The sequence below is a fragment of the Chelon labrosus genome, assembly GCF_963514085.1.
Source record: "Chelon labrosus genome assembly, chromosome: 12".
Lineage (NCBI taxonomy): Eukaryota > Metazoa > Chordata > Actinopteri > Mugiliformes > Mugilidae > Chelon > Chelon labrosus.
In genome coordinates this window covers 11,695,246-11,722,258 of record NC_140345.1, presented here as the reverse complement: position 1 = coordinate 11,722,258, position 27,013 = coordinate 11,695,246, and the positions used below count along the sequence as shown (strand labels likewise).

The 27,013-nt window shown below is 42.0% G+C and overlaps 2 protein-coding genes across 4 annotated transcripts; one reads left to right on the top strand and one right to left on the bottom strand.

The window, feature by feature from the left end:
• Positions 1 to 50: 50 nt before the first annotated feature.
• On the top strand, positions 51 to 11,361 carry LOC311496930 (potassium-transporting ATPase alpha chain 1). Of its 2 annotated transcripts, none has more exons than XM_084556969.1 (24): positions 51 to 108; positions 2,073 to 2,932; positions 3,448 to 3,549; positions 3,787 to 3,846; positions 4,000 to 4,203; positions 4,327 to 4,440; positions 4,554 to 4,688; positions 5,214 to 5,331; positions 5,504 to 5,772; positions 5,908 to 5,986; positions 6,215 to 6,334; positions 6,502 to 6,611; positions 6,761 to 6,895; positions 6,976 to 7,168; positions 7,382 to 7,557; positions 7,683 to 7,819; positions 7,951 to 8,101; positions 8,305 to 8,473; positions 8,652 to 8,806; positions 9,058 to 9,181; positions 9,375 to 9,520; positions 9,636 to 9,769; positions 10,649 to 10,750; positions 10,874 to 11,361. In XM_084556969.1, the coding sequence occupies exons 2-24, from the start codon at positions 2,921 to 2,923 to the stop codon at positions 11,007 to 11,009; spliced, it is 3,081 nt and encodes a 1,026-aa protein (XP_084413095.1). In that variant the 5' UTR covers positions 51 to 108; positions 2,073 to 2,920; the 3' UTR covers positions 11,010 to 11,361. The 2 variants fall into 2 exon arrangements, with proteins under 2 accessions (XP_084413095.1, XP_084413096.1); XM_084556970.1 differs by having other exon boundaries at positions 67 to 2,932; positions 10,874 to 10,965; positions 11,089 to 11,361.
• A 142-nt stretch (positions 11,362 to 11,503) lies between these two features.
• LOC311496929 (DENN domain-containing protein 3-like) lies at positions 11,504 to 26,519 on the bottom strand. Of its 2 annotated transcripts, XR_014699363.1 has the most exons (29): positions 26,334 to 26,519; positions 23,955 to 24,076; positions 23,318 to 23,453; positions 23,047 to 23,139; positions 22,498 to 22,613; positions 22,190 to 22,317; positions 21,880 to 21,991; positions 21,610 to 21,729; positions 21,432 to 21,530; positions 21,043 to 21,162; positions 20,740 to 20,855; positions 19,896 to 20,051; positions 19,706 to 19,802; positions 19,496 to 19,599; positions 19,127 to 19,314; positions 18,874 to 19,045; positions 18,522 to 18,717; positions 18,274 to 18,442; positions 17,326 to 17,585; positions 17,072 to 17,242; positions 16,592 to 16,721; positions 15,976 to 16,083; positions 15,085 to 15,224; positions 14,118 to 14,275; positions 13,882 to 14,018; positions 13,398 to 13,513; positions 13,153 to 13,290; positions 12,120 to 12,422; positions 11,504 to 11,952 (listed from the first exon to the last, which is right to left on the bottom strand). XR_014699363.1 is itself a non-coding variant. In XM_084556968.1 (28 exons), the coding sequence occupies exons 2-28, from the start codon at positions 24,039 to 24,041 to the stop codon at positions 12,174 to 12,176; spliced, it is 3,816 nt and encodes a 1,271-aa protein (XP_084413094.1). In that variant the 5' UTR covers positions 24,042 to 24,076; positions 26,334 to 26,518; the 3' UTR covers positions 11,504 to 12,173. The 2 variants fall into 2 exon arrangements, 1 of the variants encoding a protein (XP_084413094.1); XM_084556968.1 differs by having other exon boundaries at positions 11,504 to 12,422; positions 26,334 to 26,518.
• Between the last annotated feature and the right edge of the window lie 494 nt (positions 26,520 to 27,013).

Sequence of the window (27,013 nt, the reverse complement as noted above, 5' to 3'; positions counted from 1 at the left end):
GTAATTGGCTAGACATGGTCCACGGGCTCGACTCGTTTCAAAGAATTAAACTGCGATAAATGTTTTTCGTGTCGAGTGGAGGATGGATGAGTTGTATGAAATATGGAGGTACGCTACAGTTTTAGGCTGGTGACTGCTTTGTAAGACAGCAACCCCAGATAGTTGTTAAAGTTTTAAAATGGATCAATAATGCAGCACTCATCTAATTAAACAAATTTTGCTATTCAGATCATTGAATTTGCCCAGATTGCCCAGAGTGTAGTGACGATTTTAAAGGAGCTAAGTTAATTAATGAATAGGTTTAGCTAAGCAAATGTTTATGCAACAGTTATAAAATTGGTTTTGACACACTGAGGTTGACCTTTGACCTTCTTCATATAAAATGACATCTTTGTATTTTATTAGACATTCATGTATGACAAAGTTTTGCCATAGTTGGCACATGTCATGTTGCGTGAAGGATAAAAACTGTTTTCTTAGGTCACAGTGACCTTGACCTTTGACCTTTAATCCATGACTTCAAATGAACATTTGTGCCATTGTGTCATTTTCCCCAAAGGTGTTGCTAAGATGTTGTGTTCACAATAAAAGGACAGATGTACAGGCATGCAAAAAAGATAATCCCTCCAGCATTGGCCGGTGTGGAGGCAATAAAAAAGCAGGACAGGGTGATAATCCAGGAAATAATCCACGGGCTGGAAGTTGTTTAGGTTTGTGGCGCTCTATAAATTCCCACTGTCTCATTGTTAGCTAATCCTCTTGCTTTACTTCCTCCTCACCTGTCCCCTCTACAGTGTATAAATGGAGCTGATAAAATCAGGCCGATAACTCTGATTACGCAGCCACTGTCATTCCACATTAAACAGTACAATATTTACACTCTCAAATGCAACTTATCATACCTGGCTGTTATTTACCCAGCATGCAACAAGTTCTGGGTAGGAACAGTTAAGGGACAGGGTGACCTTAACTCCGTATTTTAGTGAAAGCAGTACTCAACAAAATGGTTTTAGAGACTTAGAAATAGTAGTTTATACCTGTGTTTGGGTGAGATATTTGTTTGAATAAGGAATATCACTGATTATTTATATTAATCTCTCTGTGTCTGCTCCTGTACCCATAATGGCATACCTTTTAAACAAGGTCATTGTCAGAAAACCATGGTAACGCATGTCCTTTAAACAGCCTATTGCATGGGTTAGTGCGGTAGGCTGAAACTGAAATAGTCTTTTTGATTTGTGGTCATTATTCTTAATAGAGAACTGAACAACTGATGAACGGCTCATTCATATAACACTGTCATCCAAAATCCCATAAGCAAAATTTAAATTACTAAGTTGGAGTCTTTAATGTCTTTTAATACAGTTTTCTGTGATGAAATGTGTTTTCCTGTGTTTTCTAAACCGGTAGATGCAGTGCCTCAGGTTCAGATAAAAGTGGAAGGAGCTGTGTATGTTTACAGCAGCTTTCAGTCATGTATTACAGCCCTCACTAGTTTTCTGTGGAGTACAGGTCCTGCATTAGCCTATAGTGTGTTTCAGAGGGTTCTCAACCTGTTTGGTAAAGCACTGCAAATGCACATGTACAGCGATCAGGCACAACATTAAACACAGAACACAGACAAAAATTATTTAGGAGCAACTCAAAAAACATGAAAAACAGCACAAGGTGTTGACCTGGCCTCCAAATTCACGGGATCCCAAACTGATCAAGTATCTGTGGGATGATCCACAGAGGCCCCTCCCCTCAACCCATAGGACCCAAAGGACACCCTCAGAAGGACCATGTCCACTCTCTGATGAGTCACAACTGTTTTGGAGGCACAAGGGAGACCTACACAATATTAGGAAGGTGGTCATAATGTTATGCCTGATCGGTGTATACAACATATCAAATCAATAGGCATGATTCAAGGTTCACAGGTTGTGTTCACAGTTGGAAGGTGTTTTTGTGCAAGTATAAAGACTCTTTTTAGTAAGTTTTAGTAGGTAGCAGCTTATTTTAGGTATTGTGGTAAGAGATGTGGATAGAATGAGCATGTGGTCACCTGAGTCTGTCTCTGTGCCATTTAGCCTGCAGCAGGAGCCAAGAAGCTTCAGTGGCCATGCTGACACCATTAACCTTTCTCTGTGATGGAGGTTACCTGCTGCTGTGCTGCCAGTGAGCTAGGACTGGCAGCAGGTGTGAAAGTTGATTAACTCCAGCTGCAGGCAGCTTTCTCTCTGACGTCCTCTCCCTTTGTATTTGGCCCGGTGCTGCCGTGGGACGTCCCCGTCTGTCTGTCTGTTTCCTTTCCTCTGTTCTTTCTCAATCCACTTCTAATTTCCCCCTCCAGCCATTAATTCTCAGTAAGCGTTTACTATGCTAAGTCAGTCTGTCCCATTTTCATCTGTAAAACAACTCAGTAGCCAACAATGCAAATGTTAAGTACGACATATGGTGCGAACGTGAAACAGACTGGTAGGAATGACATTGGTCTGTTTTAACCTTCACTGTTCTTTGCTCTTAATTCAAATCAGTTTATCAAGAAAAGAAACGTGCTGGGTGGAGATAAGAGATACACCAGTCTACGCATGGCTTATGATATGAGTGTGAAACTGTATTTATATGTGCGTGTGACCTGGCTAGGGGTGACATTGTTGCTACTTGAGTTAACATTCTACGCAGCCTGCCGAATTAAAATGTGCATGCGTGTGTCCAGAGATGAGTGTGCGCATGTGCATATGAAAAGGGGAGTTTCAGGTATAAAAGCCTTTTCCTGAAACTTTGGCTTGTTTCTGACATTGTGTGCGTGTGAGTGAGATTCAAGGTGTGCATTCGGGGCTGGACGCTGACTGCCAAAATTTCAGGGGCGAAGAAGGATCGAGTGGTCTGGACCTCCATTGATTTAGGAGAGCAGTCCCCTATCACACCTGCAACCATGAGTAAAAAGGTAGGGGACACAGTAGGTTAGGTGATGACCAGAAACTTTGTTTATCATTTGCTGTAGGAGAAACTACACAAATGTATTTTTTTTTTAACTTCAGGTTAAATATATTTAAACAAATTTATAGCTTTAAGTTATGGACTTTATGGATATTAGTCTATCAATGAAAAGGGTTCAGTAAACAATTCAGGGTTTTGACTAAAAACATTAAGGGATTGTCTGGCCTTACGAATTATAAATATATGCTTTAGTTAACTAGAATTTACTTTGTGATGGTGTACATAATGCCGCCATGTGCCTTGAGGTTTTATAAGATAAGGAATCCTACGAAGTTCCCTACTCCACGTTATTCTTCTAATTCAAACCAAATGTTTGTAGTATTAAATCTTTGGTTTGGTTCATATATAGCGCAATAGGTGGATGACAAAAATATATTTTTTGGCATTTAAATCATTCGGACAGGTCGGTGTCCTGTATAAATCGTATGCACGTCAAAATCACCCTTTTCTGACTACTTTTAGGATACGTACGACATGTTCGAGATGAATGGAGAGATGGACAAGAAGAAGAAAAAGATCAAAAAGAAGGAGAAACTGGAGGGCATGAAGAAAGAAATGGATATAGTGAGTAAAGAGTTGATTTTGATTTTTGATTTTTTTTAAGGCAGAAGGCAAGAACTGTAGTAACTGTACTGTTATGCCTTGTTTGTAATTAACTTTTTTGTATGTTCTAAACCAGAACTGACTTTACTTACTTTATATATACAGAAGCCTGATTCTAGCTACTGTTAAGTTTAAACTTATTTTCCATTGATCACCTATGAATAAATCACCTTGGTTCTCTTATCTGCCCTCCCGCAGGATGACCATGAGATTACAATTCAAGAGTTAGAAATGAGGTATACCACAAATGTCAACAAGGTAAGACATTTATTATTATAACTATATTTTGTTTGCTCCACCTATGTATTTACACCTGTATTTACATTGCAAGACAACAATGGCTCCTTGCTAATTGCTTTTTAGTTACTGTTGCTCTAGTAACTAATTTCATCTGTTTTCCTTAATCCACAGGGCCTGACCTCCACATTTGCTGGTCAGGTCTTGGAGAGAGATGGTCCTAATGAGCTGAAGCCTCCAAAAGGAACTCCAGAATACGTGAAGTTTGCCAGGCAGCTGGCTGGAGGCCTGCAGTGTCTGATGTGGGTCGCAGCCGCCATCTGTTTCATCGCCTTTGGAATTGAACTTGCAAGAGGGAACCTTACCAGCTTTGATGATGTAAGTCGGATTCCAGTTGCTTGGATTTTGAGCAGGAAGGATCAGGAGAGATAGAAGACGAGCATGCTTAAATGGTCCCGACTAGCTACTTGTTTTATGGAAACGTTTTCTCTTTTACTACAGCTGTACTTGGCCATCACCCTAATTGCTGTTGTCGTGGTAACTGGTTGCTTTGGTTACTACCAAGAATTCAAAAGCACCAACATCATTGCCAGCTTCAAGAATCTGGTGCCACAAGTAAGTTGCACACAAGCAGTGAACCAAGAGCAACGCCGTGTCATATCAATGGCTTTTCTGGCATCAGATGTCTGACAATGGAGGTTCTCTTGCTTCTCTCTGTCTCTCATCAGCAAGCCATGGTAATCCGTGATGGCCAGAAGAACCAGATCAATGCCTACCAGCTCGTGGTGGGGGATTTGGTGGAAATCAAAGGAGGAGACAGAGTCCCTGCTGACATTCGCATCATCACCGCTCAGAGCTGCAAGGTAAAATACACACATCCTGCACGTGTAATGTCAGTCAACCTAAAACATTGTCAATTTTTAACTTCTGAGTCCACACAGGAGCCCACTATCAAATCGTACACTGAACAGCCACAACAATAAAACCACTGACAGGAGAAATGAATAACATTGACCATCAGTGTTCTGCTGGGAAACTTTCGGACCTGGCATTAGACATGTAGCACCCACCTAGAGCAGACCAGGCACCCCCACCCCATAGCAATGACACTCCTTGATGGCAGCAGCCATCCCCAGCAGGATGCAGCCTGACACAGGCTCACACAGCACAAGGTGTTGAGCTGGCCTCCAGTTCACTAGATGCCAAACTGTATCTATACAATGCACTTGAACAAGCCTGATCCACAGAGGCCCCTTCCCTCAACCCATAGGACCCAAAGGTCAAGGATTGAGGCACAGGGGATACCTATACAATATTAGAAAGGTCATAATGTTATGCCTGATCGGTTTAAATATCTAGTAAATCATTTGTCAATATATTGTGTGCAGGTTGATAACTCATCCCTGACTGGAGAGTCTGAACCACAAACCAGGAGCCCCGAATGTACTCATGAAAACCCACTGGAGACCAGAAACATTGCATTCTTCTCTACAACCTGTCTGGAAGGTACAGTTACCAAAGTCTAGCCTGAATTGTTGTCTTTGTACTGTTTATTCCTTATTTTGTGTTTAAAACCAAGAGTAAAATCAAGGCTCAATGCATAAACAACTGGTGTGAATCGTGACAGTAATTGTCACAGGAGGGGTGGATGTAATAAATAAACTCCTCTCCTCACCAGGTGTGGCCACTGGTATAATCATTAACACAGGCGACCGCACCATCATCGGTCGCATTGCCAGCTTGGCGAGCGGCGTCGGCAACGAGAAGACGCCCATTGCCATAGAAATTGAGCACTTTGTGGACATCATCGCTGGCCTTGCGATCTTTTTCGGGTTCACATTCTTCGTGGTTGCCATGTTTATCGGATATGCATTCCTGGAAGCCATGATCTTCTTCATGGCTATTGTGGTGGCTTATGTGCCAGAAGGACTACTCGCTACAGTTACTGTAAGTTACATGTGAGATTTCTACCTCTATAAAGATGAAAATCCAATGATGTGAACGTGAACGTAGTTCATTGTGTTGGAGAAATGTAACTTTTCCTTTGTAGTGACATGTAACAGCCTGTTTCTCTCTCAACAGGTGTGTTTGTCTCTGACTGCTAAACGACTTGCCAGGAAGAACTGTGTTGTGAAGAACCTGGAGGCCGTGGAGACTTTAGGTTAGTATGCTTGTACACCAGACACATCCTGTTCCTGTTCAGGGACAGCTTATTAAATTATCTGGGGAAATTGGACATTTATATTTATTTAACTCCCTAATCGGTTTTGGCTTCCAAAGACAGCATTTGGGTCATGCATTTTCACATATACAACTGCAACCAAAGGTCTCCAGCCTTTATGTACAGCATGTATAGCGTAAGTTTAACCCCTAACCTGCGTGTGTTTAGGCTCCACGTCGGTGATCTGTTCGGATAAGACGGGCACACTGACCCAGAACAGGATGACTGTAGCTCACCTTTGGTTTGACAACAAGATTCATGCCGCTGATACCACTGAAGATCAGTCAGGTATGCACTTTCATGAAAGCATTTCCTTTTTAAATCAATTAGTAGTGTTGGTATAACAGTTGTTATAAAAAGCAAACTGGACAGTTACTATTTCAGTTATATGTTTTTAAATGTTGGATTGGTGTTATTGAGCCACTCTTTGATTTAATTCAATCTGTGGTTCTCAGGTCAGAGCTTTGACCAGTCGTCAGAGACGTGGCGCTCTCTGGCCAGAGTAGCATCCCTGTGCAACAGAGCTGTATTCAGACCCGATCAGGAAGGAGTACCCATTCCTAAGGTACATTCTCATTACACATACACGTAATACAACTCGGAGCCTTACACCCGGCTCAAGCTTTACCATTAACTTTCAGTCTAATTCATGTTTTATAGTCTTTTTAAATTACTGTATTAAAAGGAATGCATCACTGTTAACACCTCACACAGCGGCTCGTGGTGGGGGATGCATCTGAGACAGCTCTACTGAAGTTCACTGAGCTCACTGTAGGGAACATCATAGACTACCGTAATCGCTTCAAGAAAGTGACGGAAGTGCCCTTCAACTCTACCAACAAGTTCCAGGTGACAGGAAGCTCTCTGTCATACACTACACTCATCCTCAGGTGAACGGCTCGGTCAATAACCTCTCTCTCTCTCTTCAGCTGTCCATCCATGAACTGGAGGATCCATTGGACCTGCGCTACCTGCTGGTGATGAAGGGAGCCCCGGAGCGAATCTTAGAACGCTGCTCCACCATTTTGATAAAAGGCCAGGAGCTGCCTCTGGATGAGCAGTGGAAAGAGTCTTTTCAGACGGCTTACATGGACCTGGGAGGACTGGGAGAGAGAGTACTGGGTTAGAGAACATTGATGTAGCCTTATGTTGCTAAAATTGAGATTTTTTTTCCTCCATACTTAAACAAAGAAGAACGGACAGTTTCAGCAGTAATCAGTTTTGTTTAAGCCATGTAGTTCTTTAGCTAATTACATAATATGATATCTGACGTGGAGCACTATATCACATGAGTTGTGTATTTCTAACAACCCTTTCCCACCTCCTGCCTCCCAGGTTTCTGCCACCTCTACCTCAATGAGAAAGAGTATCCACGTGGCTTTCAGTTTGACGCCGATGAGATGAATTTCACCACGTCAGGATTGTGCTTCGCTGGTCTCATCGCAATGATTGACCCTCCAAGAGCCACTGTACCCGACGCAGTGATGAAGTGCCGCACTGCTGGTATCAGGGTGTGTTCACATTGCTTCCCATACTGTGAACACTTTGTTTGAGCTGGTTTTAATTATACAGGTAGGTTTTTTTTTTTTTTTTATTGCAGAACTTATTTGTTGTGTATCTCACTTTGGAATTTCAGGTTGTCATGGTGACCGGCGATCATCCAATCACAGCAAGAGCCATTGCAGCTAATGTTGGCATCATCACAGAAGGCAGCGAAACAGTGGAGGACATAGCCCAGAGGAAACGCATTCCTGTTGAACAAGTCAACAAGAGGTGAGGTCCCCGCTTTAAACAGCGTTCGCTCCCATTGCACATTAACTGTCTTTTGATTTGAGTCTAATGTCCGTCTGTTACATGCATTCACGCATTTTGTCCATTGCTGTGAAACTCTTGTCTTTGTACAGGGAAGCCCGGGCTTGTGTGATCAGCGGCGGTCAGCTCAAAGACATGACGAGCGAAGAATTAGACGACACGCTGCGGAACCACCCGGAGATGGTGTTTGCAAGAACGTCCCCTCAGCAGAAACTCATTATTGTTGAGAGTTGTCAACGTTTGGTAAATACACACATAGACTTCTCAACTTTAAAAATGATGTGCATCTAAATCATGATCATTTTAAGGATAGACACAATATCTTATTCTGGTGTGGTCCCCTGTAAGGTTTGTGAAAGAGGAAGCAGCAGAGGAGGAGATTGGTATGCATGTATTCATATATGCAGACTTGTGAGAGATGCTTTTCTTATCTTCCGTCGCCCCAGGGCTCCATCGTGGCTGTAACAGGTGACGGTGTGAACGACTCTCCTGCTCTTAAGAAGGCCGACATTGGCATCGCCATGGGGATTGCCGGTTCAGATGCGGCCAAGAACGCTGCAGACATGATCCTGCTGGACGACAACTTTGCTTCTATTGTCACTGGAGTGGAGCAGGGTGAGAGTTATGGAGGAGGATGTTCAGACAAAACTATCTAAATGATCTGCAGTCACCTGACAAAAGGTGGTCATACAGTGTATAGGGAAAATTATAATCCCTGCTGCTTTTGCTATATGCTATGTGTTCAGAGCAATGAAGTTTGTATATTAAGGGTTCTGTGTCTGTGTGTCCGTAGGCCGTCTTATCTTTGACAACCTGAAGAAGTCCATTGCCTACACGCTAACCAAAAACATTCCCGAGCTGACTCCATATTTGATCTACATCACCGTCAGCGTGCCTCTTCCTCTGGGCTGCATTACCATCCTCTTCATCGAACTGGCCACTGACATTGTGAGTAATTATCTCATCGGTAATTGTCCCCAGAGGAAGCAAATAACTTAATTACGGTCATTATACTAGTAATTTGTTATCACAACGGGCGATAATTGTGTCTCATATTTGCTTGAGACGCTCACAGAAGGGCCTTATCCTTTAAAGCAGATGATTTGGTGATATTAATGGTTAATTAGCGGCATCAATATGCTCCTCACTCTAACATCTGCTGTTCAGTGATATGTTATTTATTCCTGTCTCTGCTGTAGTTCCCCTCCGTCTCTCTGGCTTATGAGAAGGCAGAGAGTGACATCATGCACCTGAAGCCCAGGAACCCACGACGTGATCGGCTGGTGAACGAACCCCTGGCTGCGTACTCATACTTCCAGATAGGTGAGAATTACGTACGCTTACTGTATTAGCCTCAGTTCTTCATTACCGTGCAATCCCACAGACATCACTGCTCTGCATTCAGAACATAGAGGAGGCTGAGCTACTGCCCTAAATATTCTATGAAGACAGTCGATGAGCTAGATTGTAACTTTTAAATTTAGCATCTGACCCACTTTCCTGTCTCTGTTTTTAGGGGCCATTCAGTCTTTTGCAGGTTTTACAGATTACTTCACAGCCATGGCGCAGGAGGGCTGGTTTCCGCTCTTGTGCGTCGGCCTGCGGTCTCAGTGGGAGAACGTTCACCTTCAAGACTTACAAGATAGTTATGGACAAGAATGGGTTAGTCTGTGGACACAACGGTTTCCAATTTAGCCTCTCGAGTTGAAACTGCAGAAAGAATATTTTGCCATAATAGAAACCGAATAACTTCTTGTTTCCTCTCCTCTGCTTGCAGACCTTCAGTCAGAGGTTGTACCAAGAATATACGTGCTACACTGTGTTTTTCGTCAGTATAGAGATCTGTCAGATCTCAGATGTGCTGATCAGGAAAACTCGACGTCTCTCGGTGTTCCAGCAAGGCTTCTTCAGGTCAGCAAAGACGCTTTCCCTCAACAGCTCAGCGTAGTGTCTTTAATGAGTTAAAAATATAGTAGTGACATTTACATGGTAATTCCGTCTATCATTGTTCCAACTTGAGCATTCACACCAAAGCAAGGGAAATGGAAAAGTGAATATAACCTCTTTCCGGACTCAACAATTTCCATCAGCAATACGTTTTAGGTTCTGTTCTGGGAAAACCTAAGGCTGAGAAACACCCCACTAAGGTACAAAACAGGCATCAGTGACAAGGGACACATTTATTATGTCAGACACATTCAAACTTTTAAAGCTGTGACGGGAGGTCCGGCTCTTTTCAAAGACTCAGCTCTTTTGGATCGGCTCCCTTAGAAGAACCGACTCTTACAGCTCCCAAATGACTCTTCATTTAGTATGACTCGGAGCCTTCTATTCTAACCTAATTTAGCAATTATGAATGGTTTGTGTGTTGGTAAGCACATTTTTATTCACTGTTTTCATAAAAGCCTTATCTTCTATCAAAAAACACAGTTACTATTTTAATCAAACATTTGAATTTGAATACAGAAGCACAGCAAAGGAATCAAATAAATAAAGGCCAAAGGCTGCAGAAGAAGCAGCAGTTTAAACAGGGTATCCTGTATAAACTGTCAATTTGTATAGAAGAGAATCGCCTCAGGTGTGTGTATGTTTTTATTGTATTTTTTTTTTTTAATCTCTGTGGGAACAATTGAATCTAAACCATGCATTTTCAAACGAGGGCAGTGGTTTTTGTTGGCCCATTCATTTTATATGGAAACACTTCAAACTGTTCTAATCTGCTTTTAATGGTAACTGCATTTAAGCAGGTTTTTGTTTACTTATATCTGTTCATTTGTTTTTTGTGTGTAGGAACCGTGTCCTGGTGACTGCTATAGTCTTCCAGCTCTGTCTAGGTAATCTGCTTTGTTACTGCCCTGGGATGCCTAATATCTTCAATTTCATGCCTATCAGGTAAAAGCACACAGTCTCATTCACACGGTCAGCATCTGGAAACCAAAGAGATTGGATTCGAAGGAAAGAGTAAAACGCTATAACTCACAGTCTAATCATATGCATATTGTGTTTTCCTTTCAGAGTCCAGTGGTGGTTTGTTCCCGTTCCATACGGTATTTTAATCTTTGTCTATGACGAGATCAGGAAGTTAGGAGTGAGAAGATATCCAGGAAGTAAGTCGACCATAAATTATTTCCCTTTCTTTCTAAACTTTTAACATCTATTCTTTAAATCATCATCATTAACATCTGTACATCACTTCAGTCTTCATTAATCTGTCGCTTGTAATCTCTCAGGCTGGTGGGATCAGGAATTATACTACTGAGACCAGAGAGCCTCTTCCATTCACTCATCCATCCACATGCATGAACACGTCACTCGCAAGCAGACTGCTGCAAAACCAAAGGATTTTACCCACCTCACCTTTCATCTGTGTGTCTTTGTGATCCATGTATTTAAACTGTCGTTTGATGTTAGTGTTGTATTCATATGCAAGACTAAATCATTTCAGCAGTGTGTAAAGGTAATCAACTATGAAAGTCCTAATTTAATGATTCACTCAGATCTGTTGTGTCAGTTTTTTGACTGAGGCTGAATTGTGCTCAAAATAATAAAGATTTTTATGACCGTCAGTAGCCGCAAATTATTATTGTTTTAAAGGTTGTGTGTTGTTGAACATGTGATTCAGTCCAGATGAAGGTTTAACAGGTAGAGGGTCCAGCATTTCTCAGTTTATTTATCACACAAATACGCAAAGTGTGCAAAAAAAATGACTTTTCACAGAGTCATTTGATTGCTTCAGAAGAATAAATAACACTCTGCACATGCAGATGTGGAACTTAATTCAGTGTCACAAAAGGTCAACAACTGCATTATTATATGAAGCAAACGTCTCAGCTGAGTTATTTTTAGCTGAACAACAGTGGCTAAACTCATCACCAGAAAAAAGATGGAAAATATACAATGTGCAAAATGAAGCATATTTTTAGCAACAACAAGTAAGAAAACGTACAAGGCTCACACAGAGAATAAACATGAAAACACCAGAAAATGGGATTTATTACTTTTCATCAATAAAAATGACTTTATATCTCTATTACGGTATTTTGATCTTGCACTGCTGTTCACAGAACGTTTGAAGGGCTGTTTGATTTTAGCTCCTGAAAGAAAAATCTCAGTTACCGCTGAAATACAGTTACAAATATGAAAATGTCTATGCACCTACATCCATTTTGACCTCTTCTTGTCACCCTGAATACTTGACAGACTTACATTTCTGTCACAATCAAACAAACTCCCAAATGGAAAACCTTGTCTTTGTACTCACAAGTGCCTTTTTTTCTTCTTCTGTCCTTGTGCTCCTCTCTGGCTTCACCTCTTGTCATTCTCCTGCTTCCTCTGTCTCTGCATCCTGCTGGACCTTCCAGATGGCAATCTTGCCATCACGTCGTGCCGAGCCACTCATGACGTAGCGATCCTCGGCAGAGCAGAGTGTCTGGATGCTGTCTGTGTGGGCCTGCAGTTCCTTTGCCACCCTGTGTCTCTTTAAGTCCACCACCACCACCTGGCTTCTCAGCTGACCATCACACTGACCGCCAACGCTGCTCCATCCACGGCAGCCCACCCAGATCTGAGATGATCAGAGGCCATTGAGGAACATTCACGAGGAGCAGAAAAACAGGAGTATACAGCACATTTCTCCATTCTCCTGTTTATAGTAATATACACTGATCAGGCATAACATTATGACCACCTGCCTAATATTGTGTCTCCCTTGTGCCTCCAAAACAGTTGTGACTCATCAGAGAATGGACATGGGCGGTCTGAGGGTGTCCTGTGGTGTCTGGTAACAGAATGTTGTTAGTGGTGGAGTTTGGGACCTATGGGTAGAGGGGAGGGGCTTGTTCCAGTGCATCCCACAGATACTTGATCAGTTTGGGGTCTAGTGAATTTGAAGGCCAGGTCAACACCTTGTGCTGTTTTTCATGTTTTTCAAGTTTTTGTGTGTGTGTGTGCCTGTGTCAGGCTGCATCCTGCTGGAGATGGCTGCTCTCGTCAAGGAGTGTCAGTGCTATGGGGTGGGGGTGCCTGGTCTGGTCTAGGTGGGTGGTACATGTCTAAGTGACATCCACATGAATGCCAGGTCCAACAGAACATTGCATTGTCACAAGATGGTCAATGTCATTTACTTCTCTTGACGTTGGTCTTAATGTTGTGGCTGATCGGAGTTAATCACAAAAAAGACCAGTGAATGTATAGTGTATACATTTTCCATAAGACATGCTGTGACCATCAAGGACAAACCATCAAGGACAAACAGAAACTATTAATGATCATTTTGACGTGGTGTCATAGCTCACCTGGTCTTTGACCCGGATCATACAGGTGATTCCTGAACTGCCTGGCAGCGAGATCCTTTTGGAGGGATGTCTGAGGTTGTCTGTGTACCACAGATACAACTCTGCTGATTCTGCACAGCCTGTCCACAACTGCCCTCGCTGCAACAAACACACAAAGTGATTGCGTGGTTACAGTGGTGACTTGTTGCAGGCACATTGTGACGGTCCCATTCACAGACTGACTTACTGAACAAGTGTAAAGTTACCTCTGGGATGACGATGAAGCAGCTGAAGAGGCTGGGCATGTCCCGTAGGTCCACAGGAAGTGCTATCCTTCTCTGTGGCGTCGTCTTTTTTACTTCCATGATGCTGTCACCACAACCTGCAGAAACATGGAAACTTCTGTTAGACAAAGTAATCATCCCGATTGTTTTGTTGTTGTTGTTGTTGGGCAGGCACATTCAGAAGTGCAGACACGGTTGGTTTCATTAAAGCCAGTCGTCATACACTTCACATGACACCGTGACCGCAACTGTAAAGGTGGAACGAAAAGCCATATTACAGTGTTGCCAGAAAATCCAAGTCAGGTGGAAATATTCAGCGGAGCAAAAAATATACTTCTGAGGATTGTAACTTGAGCGTGAGAACAACTTGATTTACTTTACTGATCTACGCTGATAAACATACATGACATAAATGAGCCAGAGACAGTTTATGATTAGAAATCAAAAAGGGTCAGTGTGTACTTACAGCACCATAGAGTGCCGTCATGAATCTGTATGGAGCACAGACGGTCACAGTTAAGGTGGAACTGTTGCTTGACTTTAAGACTAGACGAGTCCCATTGCAGGATCGTCCCGTCACAGCTGCAGGAGTACGTCTGCTGACTGGGAAAGAGAGAAAAGTGCTGTTCACTTCAACGTCATAAGACATCTCGACACTTTAATCTTACAGCTAGTGTGAACCAGCGGTCATCGTGTCTCTACCGGTGTTGATCTCTGGTGTCCACTGAGAGGCCTGTCACTTCATGTCTGTGTTCAGTCAGCTGTTTGTTGCAGGACATGCTGCAAGTGTCGATGATGTAGATGACAGAGTCCTGAGAGCCGATCCACACTTGACCCTGGATTGATCCCATCATGCAGTTCTACGCAGAAGATGTTATGATCTCAGTCTCACAAAACTGTAACACTCACATAGACTGTAACTGTACAGTTTATTCATTCATTCATTCATTTTCTGTAACCGCTTGTCCTCTGGAGGGTCGCGGGGTGGCTGGAGCTTATCCCAGCTGTCAATGGGCAAGAGGCGGGGTACACCCTGGACAGATCAGTACAATTTATTGTACATCTGTAAATAAACAACCTAGAGCTGACAGCCCCAGGCAGCTGTGGGACCACAAAATGTAGTCTACATTCAAATACTAATTTCAGGAAGGTGAAAAAAACGTCATATTTGATATATATGGCATATATATATATATATATATATATATATATATTGAGATGCACACTTTGCACACTTCTTAATGGATGCTGCAGGGATTAAACAGTATAACTGTGTCGACCACCTGCAGAGTTTATGAATGTGAAGCAATATGAATGAATAGAAATATGAGTTTTGTCAAAACAACTCAAGAGTATGAATGTGTAGAACCTAACATCGACACAAACAAAGTGGCAGATTTCACCCGACGAGCTGAAAGACTTTTTAATTTCCTTTCAGAACAAAGTAAACGATCCAATAGTTTGTATAGATTATGCTGATAAAAGACTGGACTCATGATAGTCTGTTTAAAACAAAAAAATATCAAAACAGATATATTTTCCACAAATTATTGTGTCTGTAAAACCTTGGCGTTAACAATTAGTTTCACATATGCAGGAATACTCCTCTACAAGACCTATGAACGGATGTGTAAAATTAAGCAATTGAATGCAGCACGTCTGCTCTCACCAGTTGCGACTCTCCAACCTGAATGCAGTCCTGCAGCATGGACCAGCTGGCAGCATCAAACACAACCACCTTCCCGCCACTGAGAGCCACCCACAGCTTTGGCGTCATCTCACCCTTCGAGTCATTGCAAGTCAACTGACCTGACATGGAAGAGACATGAACAAAAGGACAGTTGAACTGTACGTGCAGTAGAAACACACCATTCAGTGAGGACATTGAAAAGAACGGAAGAAGCCACTTGGATGAGTGATGAAACGTCTTTAAGAAAACCCAAACAAGTCCAGTCAGCCGTTGTTTTATTCATCTCACAGTAAACTGTACTTCAGCCTTCATTTCGGTGCGTCACTCCCAACTTTATGCCTTGTTTCAATGTTGTTTATGGGCTCTATTTAATTCTTTGACCTCAGTTCTCTTTAAACCTGATCAGCAGCTTGAAGAAGCATTTGTTTTCTGTCACACTGTGAAGAAATAAGAGCACTGTTATCCTGCCTGTCAAAACACTGAACAACAAGACTAATCAGACCGTGAGGCTAAGATTCACTGGAACATCTACTGCCACGCAAACAAAGTGAATACAAAGGGAGAGTAAAGCAACTTTGAGTCACATGACAATCTCTCCTCAGACAACAATACAGTTTGTTAACAGTCATTAAAATTAAGCACATAAATGGATTACCTCTACATTTTTGATGCTTTAGAAACCATGAAAAACACTTAAATCTCAAATATCCTGCGTGAAACTCATGGTCATATATGCATAACGAGAAGTATGAAGAGACACACTGGCTCTGATCAACATACAAAATTGTTCATCATCCACAAATTAGAGTATTTCCAGCCTAAAATACACATTTACAAATAAAAACTCTCCAAAGCGGATCCAACTAATACCTGGCGTGTATAGCAGCAAGTGCACAGCCTGAGGTTCAGCCAGGTCCAGTGACGGGTTGATCTTGTGTTTTAGAGCCTCCGAGGTAGTTTTGGGAACGATCATAGGCACTGGTCAGAAATAAAGGGAATAAATGCTTTAATATTAAAGGTGGAGACGGGTATCAAGAGAAACACAAGAGAGATGGGAGGGAGAGAGACAAGTGTGAGAGTGTGTGTTTGCTAACAGAAACTTAGTCAATTAAGTCATATATTAAGTTTAAAAATGCCAAGTATTCTGTAGGTCCAGCTTGTCATTTTTATGTGTCTTCATGTCTTTACATGATTAAACTGATTATCATCTTTGGACTGCTGCTGCACAACAGCAAATTTGGGTTCATAAAAGCTACAATGCACATTTTCCGGACAGTCGTCTGTCATTCTGAAGTTGAAATCATCAATACAGTCATCACAAAAGTTGATTCACATCACAACAGTATTTTTCTATACGTAATAGAAAGAATCTTAGTGAATCATTAGTTCAATTAGTTACTGTTCTACAAATGCTAATGGGATTTTTTCATTCTAAAAGTGCTAACATGATGCTATTTCTTTATTGGAGACAGGAGTGAGGCCAGACCTTCATGTTTGATCTTATCAAAGTAAGCCAGCTTTGACGCAGCAGTGATGGACCTGGGAGTCTGTTGGCAGCCCATGACGGCATCCATTAAGAGGACATTGGTCAGAGCCTGAGTCATGTACTGAGGGTCCTACAGAGACATAGAAACCGTTACTGAATCATGAACACAGCTACAAATAATACATTATACACAGTAAATTATATACAGTATAAAATTAGATATAGAATAGATACAGCAGCAGCCAAGCCCAGTAAAGAAGTAATAGTGTTGTCACGGTTACGCCAGGCTATCTTAATGTTGTGCTGTGGGACTGATAAATTCAGCACTGAGAATAAACCACAGTTTACCAAAAGCTTTGTGTTAATAGTGATTATTATTCTAGTCGTGTGCCGTTATTACCCTTGTACATGTACACTACAATATATAAGAGGCCCAGGTCTGTTGAGTGTTTTGATACCCCTCAGCAGATTAAGTTGTACCTTATGTTGATCCGCCAGTTTCCGTCCAGCCCACATCTCTCTGACCACGAGGTTCCAGAGCTCAGTCTCTGTCTTCAAGTAGGCCTCGAAGGCCTCAGGCCTTTTGGAGGTCTGGATACGAAGGGAAGGAATGCGAACAAGTAGAAAAGCAGCTAAGGCAATCTTTACCTCCTGCAAAGAGAAGGGGGAGTTATTCATCAGGATAAACAAGTGCAGAAAACATGATTAAGAGAAAAGCAGTAATGACACTCGACCTGTATGTCTCTGAACTTTGCGATTTCCACGAGGCCCGGTCGACCCTCAGTGAGCAAGAACAGACGTTTCTGCGTCATGGCGATTTTACCGACACCGCGGGAGGTCTTCACACATGACGACAACTTGTAGACACTTTCACTATTGTCAAGATAGTCAATGACTTCAGAGGGCAGGTCCACGCCTTGTGCTTCGGCCTCCCTGACCTTCCAGAAGGCGTAGAAGTCTCTGAAGAGTTTAGGATTCACATGATTTGGCTGGCCTGTGAGCATATGCAAGAAGGAGCAAACAGAAAAACAGACAAAAAAAGACATTGAGGGGAAAAAACGTGCAAGTAAGAGCTGAGAAACTGCGAAAACAAACAAAAAAAAAAAACTCCAAGAACCAAAGTTAGTTCCAGATATCTCAGAATAGCATGCATTGTTGTTCATTTGTCACACGCTCAATAAGTTCACAAAGATCAACCAGGGATTGTAATTACAAAGCATTCATTTTAATGTTCAGTGCTGTGACTGCCTTTAACATCAGATAAAAGCAGTTGTTCATAGGAGAGTTCATAAACTTTGTGTAACGTGGCTCATTGGTCTAATATCTGATCTTGACCAAGTCCATTTTCATTTAACATACCATCTAGTGTATCTAGTGAATTTGGAGGCCAGGTCAACACCTTGTGCTGTTTTTCATGTTTTTTGTTTAGTTGTTCCTAAACCGTTTTTGTGTGTGTGTCTGTGTCAGGCTGCATCCTGCTGGGGATGGCTGCTGCCATCAAGGAGTGTCATTGCTATGTGGTGGGGGTACCTGTTCTGGTCTAGATGGGTGGTACGTGTCTAAGTGACATCTGCATGAATGCCAGGTCCAAAAGTTTCCCAGTCATTTTATTTATTCACCTGTCAGTGGTCATAATGTTGTGGCTGATCGGTGTACACAGTCAGTTTGAGGGACAGACTTACCGTCAGTGAGAGCGTCAAATAAGCGGTGTATGGTTGCCACATCTTTAACAATCCCGCTCTCTTGAACGCAGCGCACAAAGTCATCCTGACGCAGATTTTCACGGGGAAGTTTAAACTTCTTGACGTGGTCATTAGGCTGCACCAGAGGCTTCTCGTTATCTGTCTTTACCTAATGAGGGAACAATAAAAAAAGGTACTAAAATATATGCACTCATGTCCAGTTGGCACTTCTACAAGAGCTGACAGACCTTGAGGATGAGTCTCCTGAGTTCAGGATGTCTGTGGGCTTGATGTGTCTCATCTCGGTGCAGTGAGTCCACAAGCCACGTCACCAAGTGTGTGGGGAAGATTGCCATGTCGGTCTTACAGAGGTTCTGGAAATCGCTCAAAGCTTCCAGACGCAGAGAACAGAGCATGTTGATGAAACCACGCAAGTAGTAGTATCTGCAAAGGGGCGATGGTTTTATTCAAGTCTCTGGAGTTAGATCAGCAATCTGACAAGTTTGAGGGTAGATGTACAATATAAACAGTGTCAAGTAAGGAGTAAAGCACAGATGAGTCGATACTAAAGGTTGGAAGAGGAGCATAAAAACAGAATACCTGGCCAGAAGTGTAGAGTTGTCTTTTTGGACAGAGAAAATAGCTTTAGTGAGCTGCTGGATGATCTCACTGTAAAAATGTTGGACAGAGTGGGAGGACAGAGATGCTGGGAAGTCTGGGAGTTTGAACACCGTCACAGGCCTCGGAGACGCTCTGAGTGCTGGGAGAGGAACTAGAGGGGGAGAGAGATCAGAATATTTTGGAAAGAAGAGTCCATGAATAAGTCAGCGGTTACATTTGTCTCGAGTCTCACCAGCGTCAGACGTGACGATCCTGGTGAGAGTGTTGTTTCTTTTGATGCTGATAGTGTGGTTGTCCCCCAAGTTAGGGAGGCTCATCCTGAGTCTCACACTCAGCCTGGCCTCTGTGATTGAGCTCCTTCTCCTGGCTTGAATCTCCTGCATGGTGGGTCTGTGTGGGACTTCAACCATCGCCTTCAATCTACAGGACACGTGACAGATACAGTGGGCTGCTATACACTTCAAAAAGGTTGTTCATTGTTTTCCTTAAACATATTAGTGTGTGTGATCCGACAAGCATTTCTGTTCATATGAGTTGAACTGTACTCATTTATACACAGATGTGATGCATTGTAGCTCATTAGACAGATTTAACAACATACTTCTGTATCTCGGAACGAGTGCTGAGCTCCATTCGGGCGAAGTTATCCATTTTCCTGTTGAGACGATCCTTGAGGAAGAAATGGAAGATGTGCGTGTCCAACACCTGCAACCCAGCCGTGAAAATATGTAAAGAATAACAGCGCACCCCGTGCCAGCGAATTTATCATCCCGACGTGAAAAAACGTGTTGCGGCACGTTGTAGTGTTTACATTCTTGTAAAAGTGCTGCTCAGCCGGCTCTCTGGTTTTCAGGAACTCTTCACTGTGAAACACTCGATGCTCGTAGTTCAGGTGGCTGCAAACGTCCCTGTAAAACACACACGCGCGCGCATGGAAAATTAACAAAATGTGAATGCGTGTTTGGGACAATCGTTAAAGTGAATGTCAGGACGCGCAGAACCTGAAAATGTTGACAATTAGTTCCAGTGTAATCCGCTGGATGTCGTGGTTGAGGTTGCGTTGCCACGCTCTCCTCTGTGCCCGTTGTTCATTGATGTCAGAGCAGCTTGCATGGCGGCACTGATCCAAGTCAAAATGGACCTGAAGTGACTGACACCTGCAAAACATGCATGAAATACACAAACTGATCCATCTCCATTGCTCTCTTATTTTGAGAGAGGCGCACCATCTATAAAGTTGTACATCTACAGTTCAAGTCTACGGTAATTTAAATTCTTATTGTTTTTGTGTGTTTTATATACACCGATCAGGCATAATATTATGACCACTTTCCTAATTTTGTGTAGGTCTCCCTTGTGCTTCCCAAACTATTGTGACTCATCAGAGAATGGCCATGGTCCTTCTGAAGGTGTCCTGTGGTGTCTGGTAACAGAATGTTGTTAGTGGGGGCCTTTGGGTCCTATGGGTTGAGGGGAGGGGCCTCTGTGAATCATCCCACAGATACTTGATCAGTTTGGGATCTATTGAATTTGGAGGCCAGGTCAACACCTTGTGCTGTTTTACATGTTTTTTGAGTTGTTCCTAAACCGTTTTTGTGTGTGTGTCTGTGTCAGGCTGCATCCTGCTGGGGATGGCTGCTGCCAACAAGGAGTGTCATTGCTATGGGGTGGTCGTGCCTGGTCTGGTCTAGGTGGGTGGTACATGTCTAAGTAACATCCACATGAATGCCAGGTCCCAGTAGAACATTGCATTGTCACAAGATGGTTACAATTCAATGTTATTCACTTCCTCTGTCAGTGGTTTTAATGTTGTGGCTGATCGGTGTATATTATTCTTGGCACTACCTCTGTGTGAAGCATTCTGCAGCAGCTGGAGGAATTTTAGGAAGGTCAACAGTATCAGAGGAAGAGGTGGAGACACTTCCATTATCAATATTAATTAAGATCAGATCATCCGTTTCCTGGGGAAAAAAAGATTAAAATTAATCACTATTCGCTTAAAGCATCTGTGTTTATTAAGTTGAACTGACAACCAGAATAAAACAGAACTGATAACTGAATTTGACCATCGAAAGGAGGAAGGGTGGCCAAAGATGTTATTCCTGTTTCCTGTACTGGAACTTTTAATGTGCAAGGATATGTACTTACAGCAGCAACCTCTTCATAATGGCTGAGATGGCAGCCCATAAGAAAGGCAGTCGGAACCATCAGGAAGTCCAGCATGCCTCTGGCCAGGACAGGGACATACGGATGGTTCCATGATAGAGGCTGGAAGACAGATCAGGATGTTATAAAAAGACGATTAATGATTTATTAATGATTAAATGAATCAAGAAAATCAAAAGCTTAAAACAAGGATTATGGAAGGGTCAACACATGCCATCAAAATACATTACACTTCCATGTGCAGGATGTTTTCAATTTCATTTATGCAATTTGACATCTTCACTGACTAACCGATGAAAACTAAGAGAAATAATTCTGATTACATTCAATAAAGATGAAGAAAAAGAAAAAAAAAAAAACATTTTACAGACCTGCAGAAAAAGCAACAAGCACTCTGCCACCAGTGTGAGTCTGGCCCAGTCATCGGAAAATAACACAACCCGCTGTTCCTGCATGAGACAAGACAGCGTCTACAGAGACAAGGACAGACAGAGACAGAGGCGTGAGAGTTAAGGAGAGTGTGGCTTACACAAAATGTGTGTGTAGTACCTGCAGTAGCTCCTGAGGTCTGAAGAAAAGGAAAGGAAGGTGGAGGTCTAAATCTATAGCTGGGTGGTCCTTGTCTTCTCCAGAGGGTAATATGATTGTCAGAGGAGGTAATGTAAACATCTGGAAAATATAGAAAAGACAAATTAGAATTATTGCTGCTTATTGTTTATCTGGATCTTCAGTTCAATACAATAAATGGTCTAAAACAGCTGTGAAAGTCTTCATGTTATAACTCTGCATGCTCTCTCTCTCACACACACACACACACACCAAATGTAGTTGTCCAGGAGGTGGAATAGGAACAAGAGTCAGTCTGGCTGCAAATTCCTTCACTCTCTCCTCCATGTCTGACAATGGACAAGTTCTCAGCTGAATTAAAAGACTTAAAAAGACAGAGACAAAGAGGATGAGATGCGATAAATGGCACAAGAACAATAAACTCGTAATACAGGACCAGCGCACGCTATTCACAAGCTAAGCCATCGTTTAACGGCTGGACAAGTTATGACACATTGTGACACAAACACGCATGACACATAAACCGCTACAAACGAATGTCACGTGGTTATGTTTGTCTCACCATGACAGGCAGTCTTTGAGCGCAGTGAAATAAGGATACTTGGATATGACGCAGAAGCTATAAGCACAGAAGAGTTTGGAAATCTTAGAGGACACAACTCCATTCTGACAGGATGAAGAAGATGCCTCCTGCAGAAACACAGACAACCAAAAAAGTGATTAACGTCTTGTTGGATAAATGTCACAGTAAAATATAGAAATGCTATTCATTGGCACATGTTCAGTGCATCGAAAACATCTTGTTATTGGGTCTGGCGAGTTAAAGAGCACACTGGGGTTTATGTCAAGTGCACATGTAGCGCTATATACCAGTATCGGACGGCAACACTGCATTACTACTCCGTGCGTCTTCTTTCCAAAGGTGTTGGTGAAAACCAGGAAGTGGAAACGTTCGTCTGTCTCTTCACTGGTTATCTGCAGACCACCTGGTTGAACAATAAAAATAAAATATGACACAATACTCGTGTAATATTTGCATCATGCACTGCACATAAATTATATATTTGGACAAGTGGGAGGAGCTTGGGAGGAGAGATTGGCAGAGAACCCAATCACTCCAGACAAGACCAGACCTGTTGATCGAACCAAGCCCCAAAGCTCTCTTTGAGGCATAGTGTCTAAAGGTATCTAAACAACACAAGTTGATTTATTATTACTGAGTTGTAGTCAGAGATTTTCTGGAGCCAACATCTAGCAGCCATCAGTGGCATTGCTCCTTCAGTCACTTTCACACTGGCTTCAGTGTTCATGCTAGTATTAACAACCTCAATGCTACGTTCCCATTCAAGCAGCCGTTACGTGTCTTATTAGTGTGTCTTTGTGTAAATATGTGTGCACATGCTATGGAAATCCAACTACCGGGGAAGCAGAGCTGAGGCAAAGCGTTGAGGTCGATGTCTTCAGGTACGCTGACATGCTCAGTTTCTCCTCTTCCCACTGCTGCAACTCCACCTTCACCAACAGTAGATGGTTAGGATGAGTGCAGATTCATTTCAGGACGGGTAACATTAAGAATGCAACGTGCTTGTAGCTCTGTGACTATTTGTACAGTGTTGACATGAACAGGTTTGTATGTGTCAACACCTCGGCTGGGCGTAGCTTCAGCCAAGGTGTTGTTCCCTCTTCTTACTGTGTAACTGCCGCTTCCCACATGACCTCGGAGGTTCACCGACAGCCTCTGGGCAGCTGACGAAGGGAGGCGCCAGGACATGAAGCACCTCCGGCTCCAACAGGAGGTGTCCTTGAGATCCATTGCCGTTAACGTCCTGAGTGAGACACAGGTTTAGTCTATGGAAATGTCATATATTCCACATACCTTTCTGGGGACACTGAAAGAGTGCACTTAGTTTTTAATAGATACTGATAGTTAAGGTACAGTCAGATTAGACATGCACCAATGGTACATGATGGACTGAAATGTAACGGGGGAAAATCCACTTATACATTTAACTTTTAACTAATAGACAACCAGGATGCCAATTTGGTTAACTGTTTTTGATTCAAACATTAATGTGGGTCTGTCTTTTGGCCATTTTGATGTATTGTTGGCTAATTTCAACTCACGCTTAAACAAAGATAAGTTCACAGGAATTAAACAACATCAGAAATCATGACAATACAAACCACACTAAACTTCAAACATCAAAATGTCTGTTATGTTGGATCTTTAGTGGACAGACGGTCCACAAAAAATGGAAAGGGACTGCAAACATCATATCCAATCTTTCATGATGGCTCCATGTTTTATGGAATATGGAGGCAATTACCGTCCTCAAGACTTCCTGGAGTTTTTCACTAGATGCCCCGATCACCACGCAGGCTTCCACCAGGGCAGGGAGCAGACAGTCAGCCATCACTGAGAGCTACACTGAGGAAACATCGAGGTTAGCTGGAGAAAAGAATAAAATGAGAAAGAGGTTTAAAGATGCACTTTGAGAGGAACGGATACTGGGTTTGATTTGTGTGTCAATAAGGCAGACAGATGTTTAACTCTTTCTACGTGGAAACTTCTGTCAGCTAAGTGGAGCCACAACACATGACAGAGAGGCTGTTCCAGCTCATTATCGGAGCCGCTGTTTTTGTCAACAACATGAGGACAGAGACGCTGATGAAAACTTCTCAAAGCCCAATCAGACATTTATTTTTGGTCACCATAAGACTGAAGATAGAAACTGCCTCCAAAGAATTATTACGGTTGCCAGATGTCCATCATAGTACGTCAGAGATTATGGTGCACGTATTATTTGTTCTCACAGCTGCTGCAAAACACCATGTACAGTAATTAGAAATACACAGAGCAATTGTTTATGTACTACTTTCAGGGGCTGTTTTTACTCTCTGTGGCTAAAGTTTATCTATGATAACTAAAAAAATCTAACTTGATAAATAATTAAAAGGTAAAAAAATGAAACTTCACAGCACAACTTGTCAGTAGAGAATAAGAGAAAAGGATCCCTTGTTACTCACAGATCAATAGACAAACACCCTTTAAGCCTAGCTGTTGTTCTCTCAATATAAATGAGAGCTTGAAAACACACTTAAAAAATGTCTCTTGTTAAAATTGACCCTTGAATTGACTTTTTCTGGTGCTCAGTTTAATCATGATAGAAACTCAGATTCCTGTCCATTTTAGGCCGTCTCAGTATTCAGGTATACACCGATCAGGCATAACATTATGACCGCTAACAGGAAAAGTGAATAACATTGACCATCTTGTGACAATTCAATGTTCTGCTGGGAAACATTTGGACCTGGCATTCATGTGAATGTCACTTAGACATGTACCACCAATCTAGACCAGACCAGGCACCCCCCACCCCATAGCAATGACACTCCTTGATTGCAGCAGCCATCCCCAGCAGGATGCAGCCTGACACAGACACACACACAAAAACGATTTAGGAACAACTAAAAAAAACATGAAGAACAGCACAAGGTGTTGACCTGGCCTCTAAATTCACTAGATCCCAAACTGATCAAGTATCTATGGGATGATCCACAGAGGTCCCTCCCCTCAACCCTTAGGACCCAAAGACCCCCACTAACAACATTCTGTTACCAGACACCACAGGTTTATTCCCACTATAATCTGCAGCTCTTTCCTTACAGCTTAGTCATCGCAGTGAGAAGCAAATAATTTTTAATCACATTCCCCTGATGTGCCAGAGAGCCGAGTCTGTTCTTGGAAAATTGGGCTCATGTGTGCAGAGAAGGAAGGACACAAGCACAGAAAAAAAAATAAATAAATAAAAAACACAGAGAAAACTACTCAGAAGTAGGACGGAATAAACATCAAATAAATATAGACAGCATTTCAGACTTTCTTAGAATCAGAGCTACGCAACATCACTACAAGGCTGGCATACTTTATTAAAAAAAACTTAAATCACAGGATTTAAGGGTTGGAATAGTTTAAATTGAAATATCCAATATAGCTGAATAGCAGCACGCCACATAATGTCCCTTCTGTCCCAGAAATACTGGGAACAAGGATATGACATGATCCTTATTATGCTGTATACCTACAGTCATATGACCATGGAAGAACAGGGCAAAATCCAGATTGCATCAAACAATAACGACCGTCTTTTACAGACAATATTCAGACTAGTGTCACGTCTGTTCATTTCATAACACGATCAGTTACATTCAAATGTATATCTTTCACAGTCTTATTAATCAGTGAATCTGGTTTTCATTTCGTGTGGCACATTGACTGTTCAGTCATTTATAATTTAGGCAAAGCAACATGTTTTCACTTTCTTCTTTCAACATAAATAACCCTGACTCTCACCAACAGTTGTTAAAAAGCAAGTTAAAAACAGGACACTGGAATTCAAATTAAAAACAGTATGTTTAACATTATTATCAATAGTATTATCATTAGCTATTATAAGCTGACACAAAATATCATTATGTCCCTACTATATGCGGCTGTAACTTGGCACATTTCCCCACCTTTGGATAAATAAAAGGATTATATTGTCTTATTGTTTTATCAAAAGCTGTATTATTGCTGTTTATTGTGACACGTGATCCTGAGTCACAAGCTGCACAGGTAATCCTCAAACGCGACTCTTAAGTTAGAAACAAATAAATAACTCGTGGGTAAACGTTTGTTCGAGTCGTCTTTAGGGGTTACTAACCTGCTCACACACTTGCGCGCGCCTCCTTGTTTCAGCCCCTTCGCGTTCAAGGCAGCGGTCCCGAGCTCAGCGCCCGCCAAGTGCGCACAAACCCCTGCACCGCTGGAGGAGATAGATTGATCCCAGACAGTTACCATGTTCACTGTCAGCCCGCGGCTTCCTGTTTCTCTTTGTGGAGGTTCAAACATGCGCACTGGCGCTTTGAGGGAGCACAATGCAGGCAGTCATAGAATAAGAGCCTCCAGGATACTGCATTATGACTTGCTCCTTGATTGGGTTCCACGATGTCTTGCATGAGCAGAATGCTTTCAAGTTAAAGTGTATAAATAACGTTTAACAAAATATTTGTATTTGTATTATTTGCTGTATTTTTATTTGAATAACTGCATGTATGCACTTTATTATTTTAAATACTCGTGAAGTCATGATTATTCATTACTATTGTTTTATCATTTATTTTATTTCATTTAAATAGAACTTAAAATAAACGTATTATTGTAACTTTATTATTCATACTAATTTATTTAATTTATTATCTTTATTATATAATTTTTTAAATTATTTAAAAAAGATTAAATGGTTACACTCGATATGTTTTAACGAGCTGATCTGATTTGTCTGATCCTGGTGCAGTAACTCATCCTGGCCTGCAGATGGCGGTGGTTAACTAATTCAGCATA